The sequence below is a fragment of the Bos indicus x Bos taurus genome, chromosome 1 (assembly GCF_003369695.1).
Source record: "Bos indicus x Bos taurus breed Angus x Brahman F1 hybrid chromosome 1, Bos_hybrid_MaternalHap_v2.0, whole genome shotgun sequence".
NCBI classification, from domain to species: domain Eukaryota; kingdom Metazoa; phylum Chordata; class Mammalia; order Artiodactyla; family Bovidae; genus Bos; species Bos indicus x Bos taurus.
The window spans coordinates 24,738,725-24,761,688 of record NC_040076.1 but is presented as its reverse complement, the minus strand read 5'-3'; the positions used below and the strand labels follow the sequence as shown (position 1 = coordinate 24,761,688).

General features: G+C 35.9%; 1 protein-coding gene across 17 annotated transcripts in view; it reads right to left on the bottom strand.

The window, feature by feature from the left end:
- Positions 1 to 22,964, bottom strand: part of ROBO2 (roundabout guidance receptor 2) — a 1,466,835-nt gene that overhangs the window by 98,378 nt on the left and 1,345,493 nt on the right. For all 17 annotated transcript variants that reach the window (XM_027549011.1, XM_027548934.1, XM_027549246.1 and 14 more), the window contains 6 exons: positions 18,458 to 18,629; positions 12,553 to 12,758; positions 7,159 to 7,240; positions 6,562 to 6,724; positions 4,806 to 4,972; positions 506 to 627 (listed from right to left, as the gene is read on the bottom strand). In XM_027549011.1, coding sequence (XP_027404812.1) covers positions 506 to 627; positions 4,806 to 4,972; positions 6,562 to 6,724; positions 7,159 to 7,240; positions 12,553 to 12,758; positions 18,458 to 18,629 — 912 coding nt within the window. The remainder of the gene's footprint in view (positions 1 to 505; positions 628 to 4,805; positions 4,973 to 6,561; positions 6,725 to 7,158; positions 7,241 to 12,552; positions 12,759 to 18,457; positions 18,630 to 22,964) is intronic.

The window sequence follows — 22,964 nt, the reverse complement described above, 5'->3', positions numbered from 1 at the left end:
CACCACGCCGAGTGAAAAGAGCCAGACACAAAAGGTCACATATTGCATGATTTCATTCACATGAAGGCAAGAGGCACATTCATACAGAGCAGATTAGTGGTTGCAAAGGGCTAAAGTCAGGGGAATGAAGGAGTGGCTGCTCAACAGCCCAGGGTTTTACTTTGGGATGAGGAAATATTCTAAAACCAGATTCTGGTGGTGATTGCATAACTCTGCAAAGATAACAAGAAATATTGAGTTGTATACTTTAACTCTGGTGTGCTAATACATCTCAATAAGGCCATGTAAACATTCAGGAGACAAAACATATTATTTATATTGTGATCTATTTTCATTCTGTTTATACTTTTGCCTATTGAATTTTTTTTTCTTTTTTGCCTTTGATTTACCTTGACTTTAAATGGTGAGGGTTTTGATTTTTGGTTTGTTTGCTTTTTTTCTTTTCTGGTTTGTTTTCTCAAAGGAGTAAAAGAGACTACCATTAGGATAGCCTTTAAAAACTTACCGTCCATGTGACCTGAACAGTGGTGGGAGTCAGTACGACTGGAGTATGAAGACGGACAAGGACATCTCCGAGTTCTTTCTGGACTTGCCTGTGGTCCACTCCTTGTGCTGGTGGGCTGATATCTATAGGGATAAACAGTTCCAATCCTTAAAAATTCACAGTGCAATTCCAGTACATATTATATAAGCCAATATTATGCCATTAGAAATAATTACGGGGGGAAAATTAAAAATCCTTTGTGACAACATTAAAGAATATTTATATACATACTACCACTTTAGGATATAAAGTGAGATTTATCTTCGCTAAAATAATATTAATAAAAGTGTTAGTGACCCCTTATCCCCATTCAGTACACTGCTGTGAAAGATATATTATTTTCTTACTAAAGGATAAAGTGTGGGCTGTACGATTTCTTTAGAAACATCAGTTTAATACAGATGTTGAGACATTGAAGGACTTCCACAAGTAGTTACCAGGGCCAGATCTGAAAACTGCTGTTTAGGAATTTGTTCAATCCCTTTTCCCAATTAGCAGGTTGTGTGTTGCTATTTCTGAACCTATTTCAGTCTGGGAAAGTGGAAGAGAAAGGAAGCAGGGGGCCTAGGAGTGAATTATGTGACTGTGTGTGTGTGTGTGTGGGCACTCAGTTGTATCTGACTCTTTGCGACCCCATGGACTGCAGCCTGCCACTAAAGGTAAACAAAATGAGGGAAAGAAGGGGATGAATCCTCCCAAATTCACACAAAAAAATTCTGATGACCAATTTAACACACTGATACAATGTTCTGTGTAAAATTCTGAATAGTACTCCAATACTTGACAAAAATAAGGCTGCTGATTTTTTGTAGTGAGTGTTGGGGTGAGAAGAATTGCAATGTTTAGAATGATATACTCTCAGCCATAATCTGTTCTGATCATGTATTCACCATTTACCTAAACACTGTTCTATTTCCCATCCAACAGTTTATACCCTTTGTGTCCATTAAAGAAAAAAATAAGATAAATTATAGATATCCAAGTCCATCAAACTGACATCAAACACTGAATTTCATAGAGATTCAAGTGGTACACTGCAATGGTAAGTTGATTTTTTTCTGTAATCACCTTACTTAAGGAAGGAAGTACAATTTAAAATGATTTAATTTCTTAATCTTGCCTTCTCCTAATTTCTCAGGCCACGAAGCATTACTCTTGCAAATATATTTTTAAGTGCCTATCTCAAAAATAATTTAAACTGGGTGCACTAACTTTGGAGAAAGCAATGGCACCCTACTCCAGTCCTCTTGCCTGGAAAATCCCATGGATGGAGGAGCCTGGTAGGCTGCAGTCCATGGGGTCGCTAAGAGTCAGATACGACTGCGTGACTTCACTTTCACTTTTCACTTTCATGCATTGGAGAAGGAAATGGCAACCCACTCCAGTGTTCTTGCCTGGAGAATCCCAGGGACGGGGGAACCTGGTGGGCTACCGTCTATGGGGTCGCACAGAGTCAGACACGACTGAAGTGACTTAGCAGCAGCAGCACTAACTTAAATTGGAGGGCTTCCCTGGTGGCTCAGTGGAAAAGAATATCCCTGCCAGTGCAGAAATTAGGAATTTGATCTTTGGGTCAGCAAGATCTCCTGGAGAGGGAAATGACAACCCATTCCAGTAATCTTGCCTGAGAAATCCCATGGACAGAGGAGCCTGGAAGTCTACAGTCCATGGGGTCGCAAAAGAGCTGGACGTGACTGAGTGACTAAACAAGAACAACCATTGGGCACTACATCTTGGTAATTTTTCTCCAGCTCCACTTCTTGTTCATCTTTAATATAACTTTAATATAAACAGCAGAGGGAGTTTTAGACAACATACACAATATATGTACCAATATATCAATATACCTATATATTATTAATATCATGTGAATGCTACTCGTCTTTGCTAATATACCTATGGTTTACTGTGATATTGATGGTACAAGCATTTGCTGCCTTACTGAAATAAGAAATTTGGAAATTCTACAGCATTAGTATCTTCAAAAAATAAGAGCTCACACCACAAAATGTTCTTTGCAAAGAAGTGCTTGGCAGAATGCAAAGTTGCTTGAAAGTGTGGTGTCAAAAATGATCCTGACATTCAGACACAAAACAGGAGTTTTTCTATTAAATATCTGTTATGGGAGCATAAGTCTTTTGCTCTATATGGTCTCTCGACTGGAACAAGCCAGATCACAAACAACTTTTCATTAATCTTTGTTGACCTTTTCGCAGAGAAGTTATTTTATGAGTCAAGATTTAGCGACTGGCACTGTTATTGAATGATCAAGAATGGCTGCCAGATTTAATCACACCAAAAGTCTTCCCCATTCTGTGATCTCCCCACTTTCCATTGCAGTTATGCACAAAACCTATTTCTATCTACACAAGTAAAAAAATTATCTGAGTACTGCAATTTCTTGACTTAAAAACCATACACCTCTTTTTTTTTTAAAGTTCAATAATTAAATTTACTCATGAAATTCATACACATTATAAAGCCAGTGGATTCAGGCAAGGTAAAATAGAACCAGTTTCAGGGCTTCAAATTCCTTGTTGTACTTTTTCTTTCTCTCGAGACAGGTTCTTTACCTACAGGCCCTTTATCATCACGGAAAATTAATCACGTTACTTCTTACAGAACAATGGCAAAGTGGCACCCCCTCCTCCCATGACTGTCATCATGTCAGCAACGTTGCAAAATCACGTGGTGACTTTATTTGACTTGATTCCTTTAAGGCGCCCTTCTCTGTTATAATAGCATGCTAGTTACATCACCAAGCTACACTGTAATTATAATAATATTTTATGGCTGTATGGTGCTTTTTATAGCATAAAAATACTACTTTGAATTATATCTTGTTCAAAACCTTTTACAAATAAGAAATAATTAACCCTTTCTCAAGAACCCTGTGGGAAGTAAGTCGTAACAAATAATAAAGCCACCATTTCTATTTTATTAATTCCCTTCATCTACTAGTAACAAGGGAGATTCAACATCCCATATTAACCCCTAGACTCCAGTAATTTCCCAGTGTGAAGAGATAGGCTACTAAAGATGAGATGGGGAATCTTCCATTTTGATCTTATAAAATATATATTTTTTTATTCATCAAAAGCATCACATACCTCAGGAAGAAAGCCTGATTTACAGCTTCCTGAAACAAATTATTGCTTTAAACATCTGGTTTAATACCATTTACTGTAAAGATGCTTGTCAGACTTGAGCACGAACATTCCTGGAGGGCACTTTAACAGACTGCTGGGCGCCACCCCCAGAGCTTCAGAGTCAGGGCCTGAGAATTTTTTCTAAGGTAGCCCCAGGTGATGAGATGCTGCTTTTAGGAAGCACACCTTGAGACCCACTTTGCAATCAAAACACAATTCTTGAACCACAGGAAGCAATTTTGATATCCTTAACAGGGCATCTTATCCATTAACATTCACTTTTCATTATGGCAGAATTAATTTCAAAGAAGGAGAAACATTTTCCCTTCCTTTGAAATATGGAAAAATCTTATGTGCACGTGTGCTCAGAGTGTTGGACTCTTCATGACCCCATGGACTGAAGCCCACCAGGCTCCTTAGTCCAGGGGATTTCCCAGGCAAGAACACTGGAGTGTGCTGCCATGACCTTCTCCAAGGGATCTTCTCAACCCATGGATTAAACCCAGATTATCTTCACTGACACGTGGATTCATTACCACTGACTCACCAGGGAAGCCCATAAATTATATATCTTTAAATTTCTATTATACAATTAAAATGATGACCAATAAGTTTTGTTGTTGTTTAGTCACTAAGTCATGTCTGACTCTTTTGCCACCCCATAGACTGTAGCCTGCCAGGATCCTCTGTCCATGGGATTTCCAAGGCAAGAATATTGGAGTTGGTTACCATTCCTCCTCCAGGGGATTCTGCTGACCCAGGGATCGAACTCACATCTCCTGCACTGGCAGGTGTATTCTTTACCATTGAGCTACCTGGGAAACCCCTGGCTTAACTCCTACAGTTAAGCCCTGCCTTAAATTACCATGTAATTGTACCAAATTATTGTGTTTCACTTTTACTAAATAAACCCTGACAGCTGCAGAAAGAAGCTATACTCACTAAAGGTGAACAACAGAGAAGCTTTCTCTTCTTTCACTGGATCAGGCCTAGTGAAACATTTTAATATGCAATGCAGATGCATTTATCAGTGGTCCTGCAATCCCTTTGTCCTTAATGACATGTTTAATGCCTCTTTTAGAACCAGTCACGTTTACAGTTACTGAAATTACCTTGGGTGCGCACAGGATCTGACATAGCACTCGGGTCACTGAGACCTTGGGGGTTGATTGCTCTGACCATGAATAAATAGATTGTATTGGGCCGTAGTCCTCTCACTGTATAGAGGGTGGTCTTTATGTGGTTTGCCACTGTCTGCCAGCTATTGCTCACCGATTGGCTGAAACGGGAACAGAAATTTCATTTAAAGAACAGTCGTGAGGGTCTTGGAAATGGAGTTGGATATCAATGACAAAGGTTAATGGCTGAAAATTAAACACACACACACACAACGCTTGAAGTGTTCAGCCCAATAAATGAAACATTTGGATGATTTCAGTTTATTCCACAACAAAGCCGAGCCCACCTAACGGAAGTGCCATGCACAACAAAATTAAACTCAGCCCAGGAGATGTGATAGCCCTTTGCTAAAGCACAGCAGCCCACTAAATGAATACCTGTAAAAGGAACAGAGGCCAAGATCACAACATCAAGTTTATACAATAAATATGGTCCTCGTAATGTATATATATACCTTGAAAAGAATTAACCTGCAGAAAGAATAAATGGACTACAGAGTAAATTATGCCAATACATTTTCCTGTTACAAGTTGTGTTTTCTTTTGCATCAATTCCACATGCAATATTATAATAGAGCCTTCTAAAACTACATATCTGTAAAAGAAGAAAGGAAGCATGTAATGAATATTTTCCCTTGGTCACATTTTTAATAAAATTGTACATTACACAGAATTGTGATTTCACATCTCAGAATAGTGAAATATCTCTGACTCTGTGTGTGGACCCCTTAACAGATAGGATGCCCTTTCAAAGCCCTTTGTCTAAGCTCACATGCTACTTTTGCTTAGAATGAGGAGAAAATGTGATTTTTCAGGGCTGTCTGATTTTCAGAAGTCCTTATACATCAAAGCATGAAAATTACAGAGAAACACTGTTGTGAAATTTGAAAACTAGATACTGATCATTAACTTTAATAAATCAGGGAAATCTAAAATGAAAGTGATGATTTGCCCTTATGCTTAAAAAGGAGAGGCGCTATCTCTATATTTATAATGGCAAATAGAAGCGGTTTGAAACTGAATATGAAGCTACATTTTCTCATTAGTATAACTATTTTTTTCAAATTTTCATAAGACAGTTTTATACCAGTATTGGCTAATTTATAGTCTATATCCCTAAGGTGAGGGAAATTATTCCTAATAATGATTGGACCTAATGTTTCCTTTCAGCCATCAGAAGTGCTTGTAATCAATCTCTTAATTATACTTTTTAATTTTCTCTTAGGCATAGCCATAACATGTAGTCAAATATATAGCATAAAACACTGGAATTATTTCAAATTCTTCTCTAATTATTAGGAAGTAAAGTTCCAAGTTTCCATGCCTCAAGTTGGGTAACTTAAAAAGTGCTTGTGCCTAATTAAATTATGTCCTGCTTAGTTCTAAAGCCAAAATTCTCATCTTAAATCCCTACAATGGTCAGGCGAAAGAAAAGAGCTAATGATAATGTCATAACTAGATGCCTATATGCATAGGCAACGATGATGCATATTTAATGTTATAATTAAGGTATGAATGAAAAATAAACCCAAAGTCTATTCTTGAATAAAGTCAAATACCAAAGATAAATTCTTAAAATGCACTGGTTAAACATGTCCTTAGAATAAAACAGCAGGATAGCTCACTTGAGATTTTAGGATATAGAAGCTAAAGCAAAAACCCAATGGAGAAAAAAGAAACTGTCTCATACCTGAAAGCCTCAATGATATATGCACTTGCTGGAAGGATTCCAGGGGTACCTGGTTGCCAGGACAAGGTGACACTGTTCTTAGTAACATCAGTGACCTGTGGTTTGGAAGGTGGTCCAGGTAGGTCATTTAAATCATAACTTTTACTGATTGTTGCTCCAGATTCTATAGAGGAGAAACAGAAAAAAATTCATTTCTGGTTGCATAAGTTGACAATGATGTTTAAAAGACAGAAAATAACCTATTAAAGAATTTGAATAGACAGTGAGCAATTCATCGTCATGAATCAAAAGTATAAAAGTAAATATTTGTTTTTTCCCCTAAATATCAGAAAATATTTACTTTCACACATGATCACCTGAACTGCTTGTTCTTTTGTCAGAGAAAATAGTAAGATTATCAAGGACAAATGTATCAAATTTCATATATGCAATGCTATGTGCCAAGCAGGGTAGAAATGAAAAAGTGACATAAAACTTAGTTTTTACAGTCAATAAATTTAAAATCTTGCTCTCTCTTTAACTTGTTATCTGATAATGAGCTAATCACTAAAACTGGCTCAAGATTTCTTCTATTAAAATAATTCACAAAGAATTCACCTGTCACATCCAGCACAGCACTCCAGGAAGTCTCCCCACTTGAACTTGTAGCCACACAAGTGTAAGTGCCAGTATCAGAAATCTAGTGTGCATAGAAGGGAGAGAATAAAACTGTTTTAATTGATTTGTAGAATGATTACTCAGTCTCAACAAGGCACTATTTGACTTCTAAAATATATCATTTGGTTGTTGGAATTATACACTAGAGTCAATCATACATACACATGAAATATTAAAATAAGCTCATAACAGTGGTTCAAAGATTCTTATTATATTTCTACAACTAAATGTTGTCTGTAAACTTTAATAGTTTTCTATTTTCCTCCATGGCAATCTTCTTATCTGTTAACTCCATTTTATGTTGGGGCTTCACTGTATGAGAGTTAGATATGGATAACTCAGGAGAGAATTTTTCAGAATCCTATAAACATTCAGGCTTTCCTGGTAGCTCACACAGTAAAGAATCTGGCTGCAATGTCAGTAGTGTAAAGCTGTCCTCGTTGTCATCAATAAACTCTATTTCACATGATAAAATATACCCAGAAGTAAATAAGCACTCAGATAACATGGAGGTGGGGGGCAACACTTCTTCTTTTTTTTTTTTAAAGATATGGAGAAAAGTGAAAAAGGGAAAAAAAACTTTTTTTTTTAATGGAAAACTGAATCTTTCCTTTTAAAGAGTGCAGTACTCACATTAAAGTTGTAACAGTGAATGAAATAAAGTTGCATCATTAAAATCAAATAAATGATATCTATAGAACGATGGCAATACAGAGCTGAAAGGCTCACAGAACTTATCTAATACATAACACTTTTAAAAGTATACTTAAAACCTTCATTCACTGATTACTTATGTTCAGTTCAGTCACTCAGTTGTGTCCCGCTCTTCATGACCCCCATGGATCACAGCAAGCCAGGCTTCCTTGTCCATCACCAACTCCCAGAGTCTACTCAAACTCATCTCCAATGAGTTGGTGATGCCACCCAACCATCTCATCTTCTGTCATCCCCTTTTCTTCCTGCCTTCAATCTTTCCCAGCATCAGGATCTTTTTAAATGAGTCAGCTCTTCACATCAAGTGGCCAAAGTATTGGAGTTTCAGCTTCAACATCAGTCCTTCCATGAACACCCAGGACTGATCTCCTTTAGGATGGACTGGTTGGATCTCCTTGCAGTCAAAGGGACTCTCAAGAGCCTTCTCCAACACCACAGTTCAAAAGCATCAATTCTTCGGCACTCAGCTTTCTTTATAGTCCAATTCTCACATCCATACATGACTACTGGAAAAACCATAGCCTTGACTAGATGGACTTTTGTTGGCAAAATAATATCTCTGTTTTTTAATATGCTGTCTGGGTTCGTCATAACTTTCCTTGCAAGGAGTAAACATCTTTTAATTTCATGGCTGCAGTCACCATCTCCAGTGATTTTGGAGCCCACAAAAATAAAGTCAGCCACTGTTTCCCCATCTATTTGCTTATTTTAGGTAGTTAGAATAGGGAAAAGGAGACCAGAATGGTGGTGGCTAAAAGACAAGGAAGGGAAAAGCCCAAAAATAGAACAAAGGAAGGTCCGAGGACCAGAGTGAGGATCTCAGGTAAAACAAACAGCACCCCTGTCTAGCCCAATTTTCATAAGGCAGGCCTGGGGGGGAGTAGAAAAAAAAAAAAAAAAACAGATAAAAAGTGCAGCCGAAGGGCCGGGGTGCTCTCGCTCTCTTCTCTTTGCATCTTTTGGGTTGGCATGCCGTCACGCCTTGAGGATGTATTTTCCTCTATTTTCTAAATAAAACTGAGCTGTAACATGGAGCTGCAACACTGATCTGTCGAAGAGCCGTAACACTGATCTGTCCAAGAGCTGAGGCACAGTCTATCCGAGAGCTGTGACATGCCAAGGGCTATAATGTCCGTCGCTTCAAATTTTTGTTGTGACAAGACAGAACTGAGAAAATTATACACTCCCCTGACACTTAAAACATTTTTGTTATTCATTGACTAGTGGTAAAAGATTTGAGGAATAGTTGATAATATAATCAAGAATTCTCTTTTATAAATGTTAAAGGCTGAAGATTCTGTGATTATATCTTGACAAAAACTGCAACATCATAAGATGTAAATTAAAAGCCCTCCCTGTGGTGGAGCCCCATGGGCTGACATTACAAACACAATTCATTCACAATAGTTTAGGCGTGAAGGAAAACTGAGACTGGGAAGAGAAACGGATCATCAAAGTAAGGCAAAGCCGAAGATATAGAAGTAAAATTTCATGATGAACATGAGTCTACTTGTTGATAAAATACGAGTTCATGGAATATAGTATCTGCTGGGTTCAAAATGTAAGTGATGACTCAACCTTCCACAATTGATTCTTGGGTAAATCATTAGTGCCTAGATGTTACTGTGGTTCCACCATTTTAATTGATTTTAAATGTCATTGTGTATTTTAACTTAAGTTTCAAATTGCTCTGGCATGTCATTCTTTGCTATAATATCTCTGTACAATTGTCTTCTATTATGCCGATGAATGATGGGGGATAGCCATTATAGAAAAAGCCATTTTTTCAAATGTGGCTATGCACGCATTATAGTCATTAGAAATCTTTGCATTTAAGAAGTATCACTCACAAACTAAATATAATGAGTTGAGGCTGGATTTTAATGGGATGTTCATTTGAATACGGTCTGTGAAAGAGTAAAGAATTTGCATTTTATTATAGCAGTTGAACTAAAATGTAGCACTTGTTATTATGTGCAAATGCTAAAAGAAGAATAGGTAGGTAATGCTTCTTAACTGCATCTCCTTGTCATTATGTGGAGATACGAGTTTGACATTAGCTGTGGTAGGTAGGTTTTAATGAGTATTAGAATATTCTAGTTCTCAAAAGAAACAGATTCAGTTACCAATTAGCTGGACCATTAAGTATACAGTGTTCATCACACAATTTTTCCCCCTTTGCATTAAGTGCTGAAAAAGAAAGTGAGACACAAAGAAATATGACCTACAGAAACCTTCTTTTGACTGTTTTAGTGAAGTACTATAAAACATTTTACTTCCCGTTAAAGACAGTCATCTTACAGAAAAATAACATTTTCATTATGAAATTTTATCAGAAGTGATATGAAAATCCTAAATATCATTAGTAAAGCTCAGTCTTATTTCACCATCATCAATAACACATTCATTTTTATTCCTTAACTTTAAGTAATATATTTTCTGGTCATGAGTGGTTTGCGTCTTTCCTATCCTTCTCCTTTTATTTTTAACCAAGTGTTTTAAAAAAGAGACAATGTGCTGGTACTCTCACCTACTTTTCTCCTTGTGTAGTTGGCTGAAGACAAGCCCCCAGACGTAGGCATCTATGAAAGACTACTTAGGAGCCTGACAGAAGGCTCAAAGTTTCTTTGACATCATCAAGCACCCACCTTTAATTACTACTTTTAAGCACGACTGAGGGTCTTGACTGTTCAAATACACCCTTTAATAGAGTGGAAATGCATTATCATCTGTGGCCCAAAAAATTCTGCCCTTGGCTCAAAGAAAGTGGTTAAATTGTTTACTCAAGGAAAGTTGGGATTAATTTTTAAATGACTCCCATTTTATCGAAGGAAGGTTTACAATTAATTTATAATAAACAAAGGTGAAAAACCTATATAATTTTTTTTCAAATAAAACTTGACAGGATTTTGTCTACTTAGAGCAATGCCTGTCTCAAAATTAAAATAAGAATTATACACATTCACTTTAATAACAAGTTAAAGATTTGTGTCTGTGCATCTGCACATTAAAAAACAGTTATTCTTCCTTTTTGTTAGGTATCTGTATTTGACACATCTGATAAACATGTGATTTCAAATACTTCACATTGTAAAAAATATTGCCTGTGGTGATCATTTGATAATACATGTAGTAACTATTTTACCTTATTCCTATGGCTTCTGAATGGGAAAATTCAACATCATTTTGTTTGTTTCTTTTTTAATCACCTTGGTTCCCAATTTATACCTAGATACCAGATTCTACCAACTGTTTTTTCACTGAATCATTTTCGATCAATTTTTCTTCATGTACTATCACATCAACCACCCTAAGTCAGGCCCTCATTCCCAGTCTTATGACGATTCTGACATAGCCTTGAGCTTTAGCACAGTACTTGCTACATGGAAGGGAGGCTTTCTATATTTGGTTGAATGAATTGAATATACTTGCATAGGGCAGGTGGTCCCCATGACAACATCCTTCTGGTATTGACTCACCTCAAATGTATAAGGGACCTATTGACTTACTCCTGGCCAACAGAATACAGCATGGGTGACAAGATGTCACATTTGTGACTGTTATATAGAGTAGTAATCCTGTTTGCTAAAAGACTGTCTTCCTTGTTGATTTTGAGGAAGCAACTATTGGGGATATCCACATGGTAAGGAACCACAAGCAACCTTCAGTTAACAAGAAGCAAGAAGCTGAGGTCACCAGTTCGAAAGCCATTAGGAACTGAATGCTAAGAACCATTTTGTCTGAAAGCAAACCAACCCGCAGTCAATTTTCAGACGAGACTACAAACCTGACAAAAGCTTTCCGAGACCCTAGGGTAGAAGGCCTTGATAAATCATGCCCAGGTTCCTAACTAAGAGAAGCTATAACTCATAAACATGCGTTGCTTCAAGCCTCTAGGCATTTGCTAATACTGTTACACATAGTAGATAGCTAATACAATATTCAGAAATAAACTTTATTTTGAGTAGCTCCGAAAACAAGTCTAATTTGGTAAGTTGGCAGGAACGATCATTGTCTATCATTTTCCACCAAAAGATCAGCAATGGCTTGCTGCTATCCACAGATTTAAATCTAAACTGCACGGCAACTTTGCCTAAACTATAAGATTTTTTATGAACTAGCCAAACCTGCTTCCTGTGTCCTCACCAGTCTCATCTCTTTCTTATTCTCCGCATAAAGTATTTGCCTGAACTGCTTTATCCTCATTTCCTTAGAAATTCCCTTGTTCATGAGAGTAGAACAGACACATCTGTCACTTTCAAATTATTTTATTTTTTTCAAACTATTTTAAATATACCATTACTATCATTAACTTTATGTGCTTAACCTTTTTAGTTTCATTGATCACATACATATGGGGTTGAATGAAGAATAGAAAGTTTTTAGGTCTGTTATGAACTTATGATTAATGTAAGGACAATGCACTTCCTTCTAATTTCATTTAGAACTTCCCTTTGATTTCAGTTTGTCATTTGTAAAATAAGAAATAACATGGTCTATAATCAAATGTACAGCGATAATACAGGCATGTAAGATTTAATTTCCCAATGGAGTGATTCCCTAGGGATATACATACTTATGTTGAGAGGAAGATCCAAATACAAACTCAACATTACTTACCCTTAAGTTCTTAATCTGTAAGGTTCCTTGTTCTTGTATAGTTGCTCTCGGATCTCTACCCAGAAAAGTAAATCCCTCCTTTAACCAGCTAATTACAGGAAGAGGGTCACCAGTAGCTTTACATTTCAGTAATGCTGTGCCATCTACTGCTAACGTCTGGTTGGCTGGGCCTTGTAGAATTATAGGTGGAGGTCTATCTGTCAAAACTAAAACACAAAGACATTTTCAGAATATTTTAACTTTTATGAAATTTAGAAATTTTTACATCATCAGTAGTCATAGCAAAAGTAAGATTAAAGCCCCAAAGTCATACATATTACTTATACTTTTTTCTGTATATTCTATACCCAGTATAAATTTATCATCTAAACATACTACACATATATCTGTACATATTTTACCGAAGTCATATTATTATTTACTATTTACTCTGACTTACCTGTAACTAAGATGATGATAAGATGAGCTCTGACATCTTAGAAATGTTTAGTATTATTGAAAGAGTTAATCATATTAAAATGAAAATGAAAATGTGGAGAGCTTATGACAATCATTCATAAAATGGCCAATTTACCTTCATAGTACCACTTACGTTTTATTTATATAGATATAATATTTTTCATGATAATACATTAGACTATAAATACTTTATTTCCAAAATTGCTTCGTTGCTCTAAATTATGGTAATATAATTTGGGTGATATAATTTAATTAGTTTGCACAATTCAGCAAAAAAATAATCTAGTTAAGAATATATATATGACAAGACAAAAATAGGACTTTCATGAAAAATTTGCATTTACATATATATCAATTCCTGTATTCAAGTAAATTTTCCATAATTTCATGAACTTAGGTCACTGTGCTTTTTAAATCAAATGTTGATTTGTTAGCAGTATCATCAGGACCTTTAGAAGTATTATATAATGATTTAGGAAGCATATCAAAATATACAGTAATATTTAAATGTGTGATGAAAATATGGAATCAATTAGAGGCAAGTTTTTATCTACAACTCATTAGAAAACCATGGCATATTGAAATTTATATCCAGGTCCAAGGAAAGATTTCTGAAGAGAAAGTTTTATAAACTTTGCATAGGTTTTGCTTAATTATATATATTTGCTCTTTATTATATTTTTACTATATGTATATAATATTTAAATACATACATAACTTCCACAGAAAGAAAAAACAGTGAATTTGAATTACTGTTAAGCAACTGTGAAGAGTGTCTTTTCTCAAAAAAGTCATCTTGTATTATAATGTACATAACCAAAAAAAGTAATTTTGCTTATTAATGCTCTAATTTCCTTTGTCTACCAGCTTCTACAAATACAAGTTTATATGTTTGTTTATTTTTCAGTCTAGATGCATTTTTATTGCTAGACTTTATAGTTTTAGGGAAAAATATTAAAATAGCCCTTTCAGAGCCTACCATGAGAAAGCCAACCAATTTTGATTTAAAAAAGAGGTTATGATATATGTGTCCTGGCATGTTAAAACAGAGTGGACTTAAAGTCAACCTACACCTACTACATCCAAATATGTATTAAAATGTGTGTATATATAGAAAATCTTGTAAAAACCTAAGGAAAACAGTATTCTCTGTGTAGTCGTCACAAATAAAAATTAGAAATGTTTAGTTCACTGATTTTCTTGTTCAAATTTTTCATTTCAGAAGTAAATTAAATGAGAGCGAGCATGAAAGTGTAATATTATACCAATTCTGACATATCTGGCAATAACTGTGCAAATAGTTATTCAAGTAGAAAGCTTCATGGAATTTATTTTATTTATAAGTCAAAAATGGAAGGCTAATTCTCTAAACATTATGATTTTTAAAATTCAGTGAGATAAATGGGTCAGTATTAACAGAAATTAAGCTATTTATTAAATTTTATATAATGTTACTTCTTTGCATCAAATGAAATAAATATATAGAATTCAGGCAACTTGTAACTTGCTTTTACTGTCATATCCGTGAAATCATTAGATATAGGCAAAGGACATCTGATTAGTTTCTTTTTCTCTCTTTTTTACTGCCCAAATGAGTAGCTCATTGTCTTGTAAATGGATTTGATCAATAAAGTAATTGAAAATCTCCTGGCCAGGAAGAACTTTCAGTTTCAAGGATGTTATGGGTGAAAGATGACCACAAGTTTCCATGACACTAAGGTCGGAGGTTAAATGAACATTTAGGGCTTCCAGTGACCTGTGAACAGTTGCATGGTTTTTTCTAACTATGCATTATAAATCCTCAGTAAACCATTCATACAAGATCATTGCGACATCTGTTGTCAATATAATATATAAATACATTTCTTCTCTCTAGTCCTTATAGATTTTATTGGCTCTACTCCCAACTCTCATTGCAATTTTCTACTTTTCTGAGAGAAAAAAGGGGAGAAGAAAAGAAATGAAGAATAGAGTTAACAAATTAATGAGAAGGTATTTTAAAGGGATATTTTGAAATTCAAGTGTATTAAAACATCTTAGCTCTATCTATACATCAGTAAAATTATCACTCAACAGCACCTTTCATCACCATTAATCATCTCCTCTCATGTGAACACTTGAGTTAAAAATATTTCCAAGAAAGTAAGTACAAAAATGTAATAACAGAAAACATTGCTATAGATGCTTTGCTTGTTTTTCTGAACAGACATATGTTTTCATTCTACACTGGAACTTCATTTGGCTCTAAATCACCCTAGATCATACCAAACAACATGTTCAAAATGAAGATGATGGCATACATATTATTAAACTGTTAACTAATCTGAATAATTCAAAACTATGAATAAAGGCAGAAGTCATCAGCTAATATGTCATCAGCAAGTTAATATTTAGAGACAGAGTTATATATCATAAGGGCTGTGTGTGTGTGTTTAGATCTCAAAGTTAGATTTCTTTAATGTCAAAATCAACAACTGTGTAACCTACATGCAACGTTCTTGCAAAATGATTTGCCTTTGTGATTGCTTATTCAAGTAGAAATCAAAGCAGAAATTAAAATTCAAACAAGCTGTAACAAAATGTTTAGAGCCATTTCAATTCAGGGTGGGATGGGATGAACTGGGAGATTGGGACTGACATATATACACTACGATACTATGTATAAAATAGGTATCTAATGAGAACCTACTGTATAGCACAGAGAACTCTACTCCGTGCTCTGTGGTGACCTCAATGGGAAGGAAATCCAAAAAAGAGGGGATATACATATACATATTGCTGATGCTGCTCTACAGCGGAAACTGACACAGTGTAAAGCAGCTATGCTCCAGACCAACAAAAAGTCATCCAATTTCCTTATCACTCATTTGAAGTCTGACCACAGAAACAAAGCTATAATTACTACCAATTTGAAATATTGTGTCACCAACAAACATAATTTCTCAAAACAAACTTTCCGTTTCATTGTTCTTTAGTCGCTAAGTCATGTCTGACTCTGTGACTCCATGGACTGCAGCCTGCCAGGCTCCTTTGTCCATTGGATTTTCCAGACAAGGATACTGAAGTGGGCTGTCATTTCCTCCTCCAGGGGATCTTCCCAACCCAGGGATCAAACCCATATCTGTTGCATTGACAGGCAGATCCTTTATTACTGAGTCACCTGGAAAGCCCTTCCTTTTCATTATATCAGGCATAATTTTGAATATCTACTTGTTTCATGATCCACAGCAGTCACATCAACTGGCTCTTCTATATCAATTTTGTTTTCTACAAATACGGTTTGCCTTCTGCATAACAACTTCTTCATTTAAAAACATTTACAAGCCTGCCTCTTTTAAAATACCATGAGCACCTAGACTACAGTAGAGCTCTTAAGCATTATATTTGGAGTGTTATATAGTAGCATAGAAAAAAAGTCTTGCCAAAATATCTTATTTTCCAAGTATATGTTTCTAGACATTTTTCCTAGTAGAAGAAAAACAAATAAACTATAAATATTAATTATATATTTATACATTATTTATAGCTATATAAAATATTTATAAATATTGATTATATATTAAAATAATATTTTATTAATATAATCATTAATATATTTATTCTAGTAGGAAACATAGGAACTTAAAAATATTAATAAATATATTTTATTTTTTTAAGAAATATGGATATTTGAAGGGTCAAACTTACCCATCTAAAGGAAGAATTTCTTGGCACTGTTACCCATGAACCTGACATCTTTCAGTTCCATAGCAGTAAATCTCTGCCATATCAGCAGGTGTGACTGTTAATGACTCAATATCCCCGCAGCTAATGTTTGTCTGTTCTATTTATTCCCATTCCTGACATGGTGCTGAATCAGGCAATTGCATGGACAGACATTAAAAAATATTGCCTTTCTATTAATTTTAAGTGACCTTTTAATCTACATGTAAATTTGAATTGTATGAAAGCTCAGCAGAGAAAGAAGAGAATCAGAGAGGTCACAGCCCAAGCTCTTGGATCTCAGATGCCAGCATCCAGGGCGAAGAAAGAAGGGAGGGGGAATTAGACACCTCACAAATATAATACAGCAAGAGAGAATTGTTAATCTAAAATATACATGAATATGGATTAAATTCATGCTCAGAGGTTCACAAAATATCTAAAACTCCCTACATGTCAACTGTCACAAAAAAGACCTTGCAAAAAAACAATCAGATCATGAAGATATATTTTTTAACTTTCACTATGAATTAGGTGCTTCAGTTAAGATGTGTAATACACACATGCAAATAAAAAATAGTTTGGGCATCCATTCATAGCTTAAAGTTAGTCATACAGTCGTGTCTGACTCTGATCCCATGGACCGTAACTCGCCAGGCTCCTCTTGTCCTTGGAATTCTCCAGGCAAGAGCACTAGAACGGGTTGCCATTTCCTTCTCCAATTCATAGCTTGCAAGGTATTTGATTAGTTTACCTTAGTGAAAGTATAATTTAAAAAAATCGTAGGATTGGTGTTGCCATTTAGCTGCTACATCAGATCCAAGTCTTTATGACCTCATGGACGGCAACACGCCAGGCTTCACTATCCTTCACTATCTCCCAGAGTTTGCTCAAATTCTTGTCCATTAAGTTGGTGATGCTACCGAACCTTCTTATCCTCTGCTGCCCTCTTCTCTTTTCTCTTCAATCTTTCCTAGAATCAGGGTCTTTTCCAATGAGTCAGTTCTTTGCATCAGATGGCCAAAGTATTGGAGTTTCAGCTTCAGCATCAGTCCTTCCAATAAATATTCAGGGTTGTGAAGTCATCAGCCAATATATCATCAGCAAGTTAATATTTAGAGTCAGAGTTATTTATAATAAGTTACGTGTGTGTATGTGTGTGTGTATGTTTAGGTCTTGAAGTTAGATTTCTTTACTGTTAAAATCAATAACTCTGTAACCTTGACACAACCTTCTTGCAAAACAATCTTGACTTTGTGATTGCTTACTTAAGTAAAAATCAATGTAGAAATTAAAATTCCAACAAGTTGTAAAAAAATGTTCAGAGCCATCACAATTTGGGGTGGGGTAGGATGATGTGATTAGCTAACTTAAAAAGTCATCTCTGTTTCCTGATAATAAAGACGGTATCTTTTCTCCTCTAGTAAAATAAAATTATCATTATTCTTTAAAGTAATCATGTCAGCATAAGATTAGGTATACAGATGGCGTGCCTATTTCTATTTCACTAAAATAATGCATTGCTATAGTTTTTAGAATAAAATAGATTGTTTTGGATGTTCTTCCTGGGGAAAATAAATAGTATAAATAGATCAGGGAGAATTAGAAACCACGAAAAATGTCATTTTATCTAGATTCAAACTTACAAGATAAGCATTCATTTTAATGATTTAAGAAATCAGAAAATTTCATCCTTTGAAATAAAGATAATTATTTTCAGAAAACAAATCTAATAATATCGCACCATCAGTCACTTCCAGCTGAGCTTTTGCTAAAATACTTCCTGCCACGGTGAGGGCCTGACAGATGTAGTAACCCGCGTCCGAACGCTGAATGTTGGTAATGGTAAGGTCCCCAGTTGGTGACACAGAACACCTACTGTTGGGCTGTTGGGGTTGGTTTGGGAAGAGCAGGTTCTGTGGAAACAAACACAATTTTATCAATATTCTCTTCTCACTCATTAGGAAAGTTATAATCAACAGCTATTGCAATTAGAGAAATGTGGTTGAAAAAAAGAAAATACATAGATTTAAAAATACAGGGCTGAAATGTTTAGATGTCACAGAGTGAGTTTCATCGGGAAATTTCATGCCCTCGCTGAAGGAACAATCATCTAAAAAATCTAGGTCTTTATTCGGACCGTTTATTTCCTCCCTGACTTTCTGTGAGTTACCGAATATTTTTGAAACACGGTTTCCCCGTCTGTAAAATGGGCATAATAACACTTACCTGACTCAACACTTAATACACTGTGAGAATCTGGAATGTAACACTGACTATGTATGTGATTTATAAACTGCATATTCTGTTGATCTTTTTAGCTATTTGATGTAATTCACTGAATTTCTTCTAAAGGTGTTCAAAAATGTGACTGAGACTGACAGACAGACAGCTGAATCTACTTCTGCTGTAAGAATTCTGCAGGTTGTAACAGCTTTGAAAGGAGCTAGGTATAAATGCTAATAAATGCTACCATCTAAGCAAGATTAACCAAACCACTGAAAATGTAAGGAAGATGCGGGATGTTTCTGAAGCAGGCATGTGATGCTAAAGAATTTTTTAACATTACTCTTTTTAAAAATAAAAAGTTCTCTAGTTTACTATATATCTTGTATTATGACAAACAGCTAAATCACACATTTGTAAAAGTTCTTATAAGAAAGCAGTAATGTTAACTTGGATGACCTATGCTGCTTTATTGTGGTTCAATTAAGAAAAACATTTGGGTATAATAAATCATATTGAGACATGCTTCCAAGTTGGATTATAAATAAGGATGTATCAATTTTTATGTTGTATTTACTTACCAAAAAAAGAACATTATAACCCTCTGGGATCTGTTTCTCCATATAGTAATTAATTTTCCAGGTTTGTAATTAAACAGTTCCAATACGTTACAATCAGGAGGTAATAACATTCAATTAAAGGCATAAGACACATTTTCACCTTAAAATGTTTTTACCCTTGAAGGAATACCAATGGAAGAGGATAAAATAGGATATTAACACTTTTCAATTACACTAAATGACTTTAATCCTGCGAACGATGTCCTACTTTAATTAGAAGCTCTTCTCTTTATTGCAACTTGATGGATGTCCACTTTATTAGATTCGAGTGTGACACTATAAGCCCACTTTACATAAACATTACCATGTTATTAAACCCTTTCAAAAAGAAGTGGTATTTGCTAGCATGTCAGGAATATAATTTCAAAAGGCTATTGCCCTCCCATAAAATTTGTATTATTTACTATTAATATATAAGGCTAGACTTTTTCAAACACATAAAGCATAATTTGAGAAGAAGCTAATTCTCCTGTGGAGTTCAAATATATTAGTGAAATAAACCATCTGAAGGAGAAGGGTCTAAATTTTAAAGCCACTTGAAAATGATACAATAACTCAAAGTCTGCACTTTCCTACAATTAGCCATTAGAATACTAATTTACATAGCACTAATACATCAGATGGGCTTAATTCTCTCCGGGATCTCTTCCTTTACAATGTATTATCAGTCCACCTTCTAAATGATTCGTTGACATGGAAAATGGCATATGATTGAGGTTAACCCATCATCTTTATTCCCTGCTTGTAAGACATAGGCAAAAGGAAATGGATTACAAGCAAAAACCAGGAATTCTACAGAGCTCCTCTTGCTTGAGGTGCCTGGGTATCCTATTAGTGCTAATTGGCATTATCAGCACATATTGAGGAATATGGACCATTAAGTCCAGGCTCTTAACTCTCTCTACTGATGTATAGTCATAGATCACTGTAAAAATTGGATACTGCGGACAGTAAGACCAATTTATTTTTCCTAATGTTCTAATTCATGATTTGAAAATTTACAATTTGCTCAAGCATTTCTCTTCTGTTCTCATTCACAATCTCCTTTCTCTCCCCCTCTCTATCCCCTTCCTCCCTTCCCAAACCCTCTCTCTGATGTGAGGGAGATAGGTGAAGAAAACCAGATCTAAGATTATAATCAAATCAAATCTCTTTTTCTCAGAGATTAATATCTCTGGAATTAATACATGCCACTTTGTCAAATAATAGCAAAAGAAATATTTTAATGCTATTTGATCATTACTTGTATAAAAAATTAAAACACAGTGTAGCATATTTAAATATCATGTTTGTTGGGCCACAAGACCAATACACATTTTATGCAATAGTGTGCATAAAACTGGAGCATTTGAGGGCCTGTAATTTACACACAAAAAAGCTGAATCTACATGATAATAGATAAAATGAGATTTGACTCACTACATGATTTAAAGTGTGAATGTGCAACAATCAAATGGCTTGAGATCATTATATTTGCATCATTTATAAATAATATGCTCATGAATATATATTCACTATCAGTGGCTTGAGGGAGTAACTTCTGTGGACCCCACAGCCCCCAGAGTGGGTGAGGGGAAGGGGATACAGGCATGAAGTAGAAACTCAGGTTTCTCCAGGTTCAAGGCTCCCAGTCTTCTCAGGCACGGGGTGGGTGTAGGGACAGTGGCGACCAGAGTGGTACTGAGCCTCTGTACCTAGGCAGAGGGAGCCCAAGCAGCCCGGCCTGAGCAGAACATAATAAACTCGCCACTTCAGCCAAGAACAAGGCAAGGCAGGTGCATTCTGCATTTTTCCAATTTCTAATCTTCAAAATGTGTAAAGCACTTTGACATATAAACAATCACATAATCTTCAAAACTTATGTGAATTAAGATACCTTATCTTCATATTTTGGATTAAAAACTAAGCCTCAGTAAAGTTAAGCTGTGCTACAAAGATTATAAAATCATAAGGAGGGAAATGCCTTTAGAATTCTTTCCTTTTTTCAGGGTATATGTCTGTGTGTATGTGTGTGTGTACATATTCAAGTGTGTTATAAGTGTATCATGTTGCTTTACACTCACTTTAGAGTTTGGGATGTTTTCATCCGAAAGTGATTTTTAAGAATCAAGGAACTCTAAGAGGAGAAATCTATTGTAAAGTTGTGAGTGTGTTAGTTGCTCAGTTATGGCCAACTCTTTGTGACCCCATGGACTGTAGCCTGCCAGGCTCCTCAGTTCATGGAATTCTCCAGCCAAGAATACTGGTGGAGTGGGTAGCCATTCCCTTTTCCAGGAGATCTTCCCAACTCAGGGATTGAATTCGGGTCTCCCACATTGCAGGAAGATTCTTTACCATCTGAGCCACCAGGGAAGCCCAATTGTATCACTGAAAGTGAAAGTGAAAGTTGAAAGTCGCTCAGTAGTGTCCAACTCTTTGCAACCCCATGAACTGTACAGTCCACGGAATTCTCCAGGCCAGAATACTGGAGTGGGTAGCCTTTCCCTTTTCCAGGGGATCTTCCCAACCCAGAGATTGAACCCAGGTTTCCCTCATTACAGGCGGATTCTTTACCAGTTGAGCCACGAGGGAAGTCCAAGAATACTGGAATGGGTAGCCTATTCCTTCTCCAGCGGATCTTCCCAACCAGGAATTGAACCGGGGTCTCCTGCATTGCAGGCAGATTCTTTACGGACTGAGCTGTCAGGGGAGCCCAATTGTATCATTACTAACTGATAAAAAATAATGGCAATTAATTCTTGGAACCATCCTGATGTGGGATGAGGCAGTGGCCAGAACTTTACCTTATCCTTCCTACCACTGTCTTTACATCCCACAAATTATGGGGGAAGTGAGTCCAACACAAAGCACTGTAGAAAGGGAGAAATATAAGTTGCCCATCCATACTGAGAGGCTAAAACTGCTGGCGTGGAGTGAGCTGTATGGGAATCTGGAAGAACGAAAAATGACAATGGCTGATGGGGACCTCCTGAGAGGAACCTCCTCCAAGACGGTCTTATGTGAGTTTTGATCAACAGGTTCTCTTAATTTTGTCTAAAGCGTTTTCTATCTCTGGCAAAGTTTTTAGACTGCTTGAGTCTTTTAGTCATCGTTTTCTATTTGTCCAGGAAATTCATCTAAAACTTGGAGTAACAACAGAGGGTGCTAAGGAGCAACACCAGTGGGTCCCTTCCTAAGACCTACGCGGCTCTGGAGAGTCTAGAACGAAAATATCTCTAAGGAGTTCCCTAGAATTCCCTTGGGAACGAACAGATTAAATTCTTAGACAAAGAACTCAATTTCTATTCTGGTTTAAGGGGAAGTTCCACTCATTGCTTCAGAACCTAGAGGCTTGAGCTTGCCTAAGCCTGGACCAAGTTCTAAATGAGAAAAGTGGTACATTCAATTCAATTTGCTTCTAGCAGA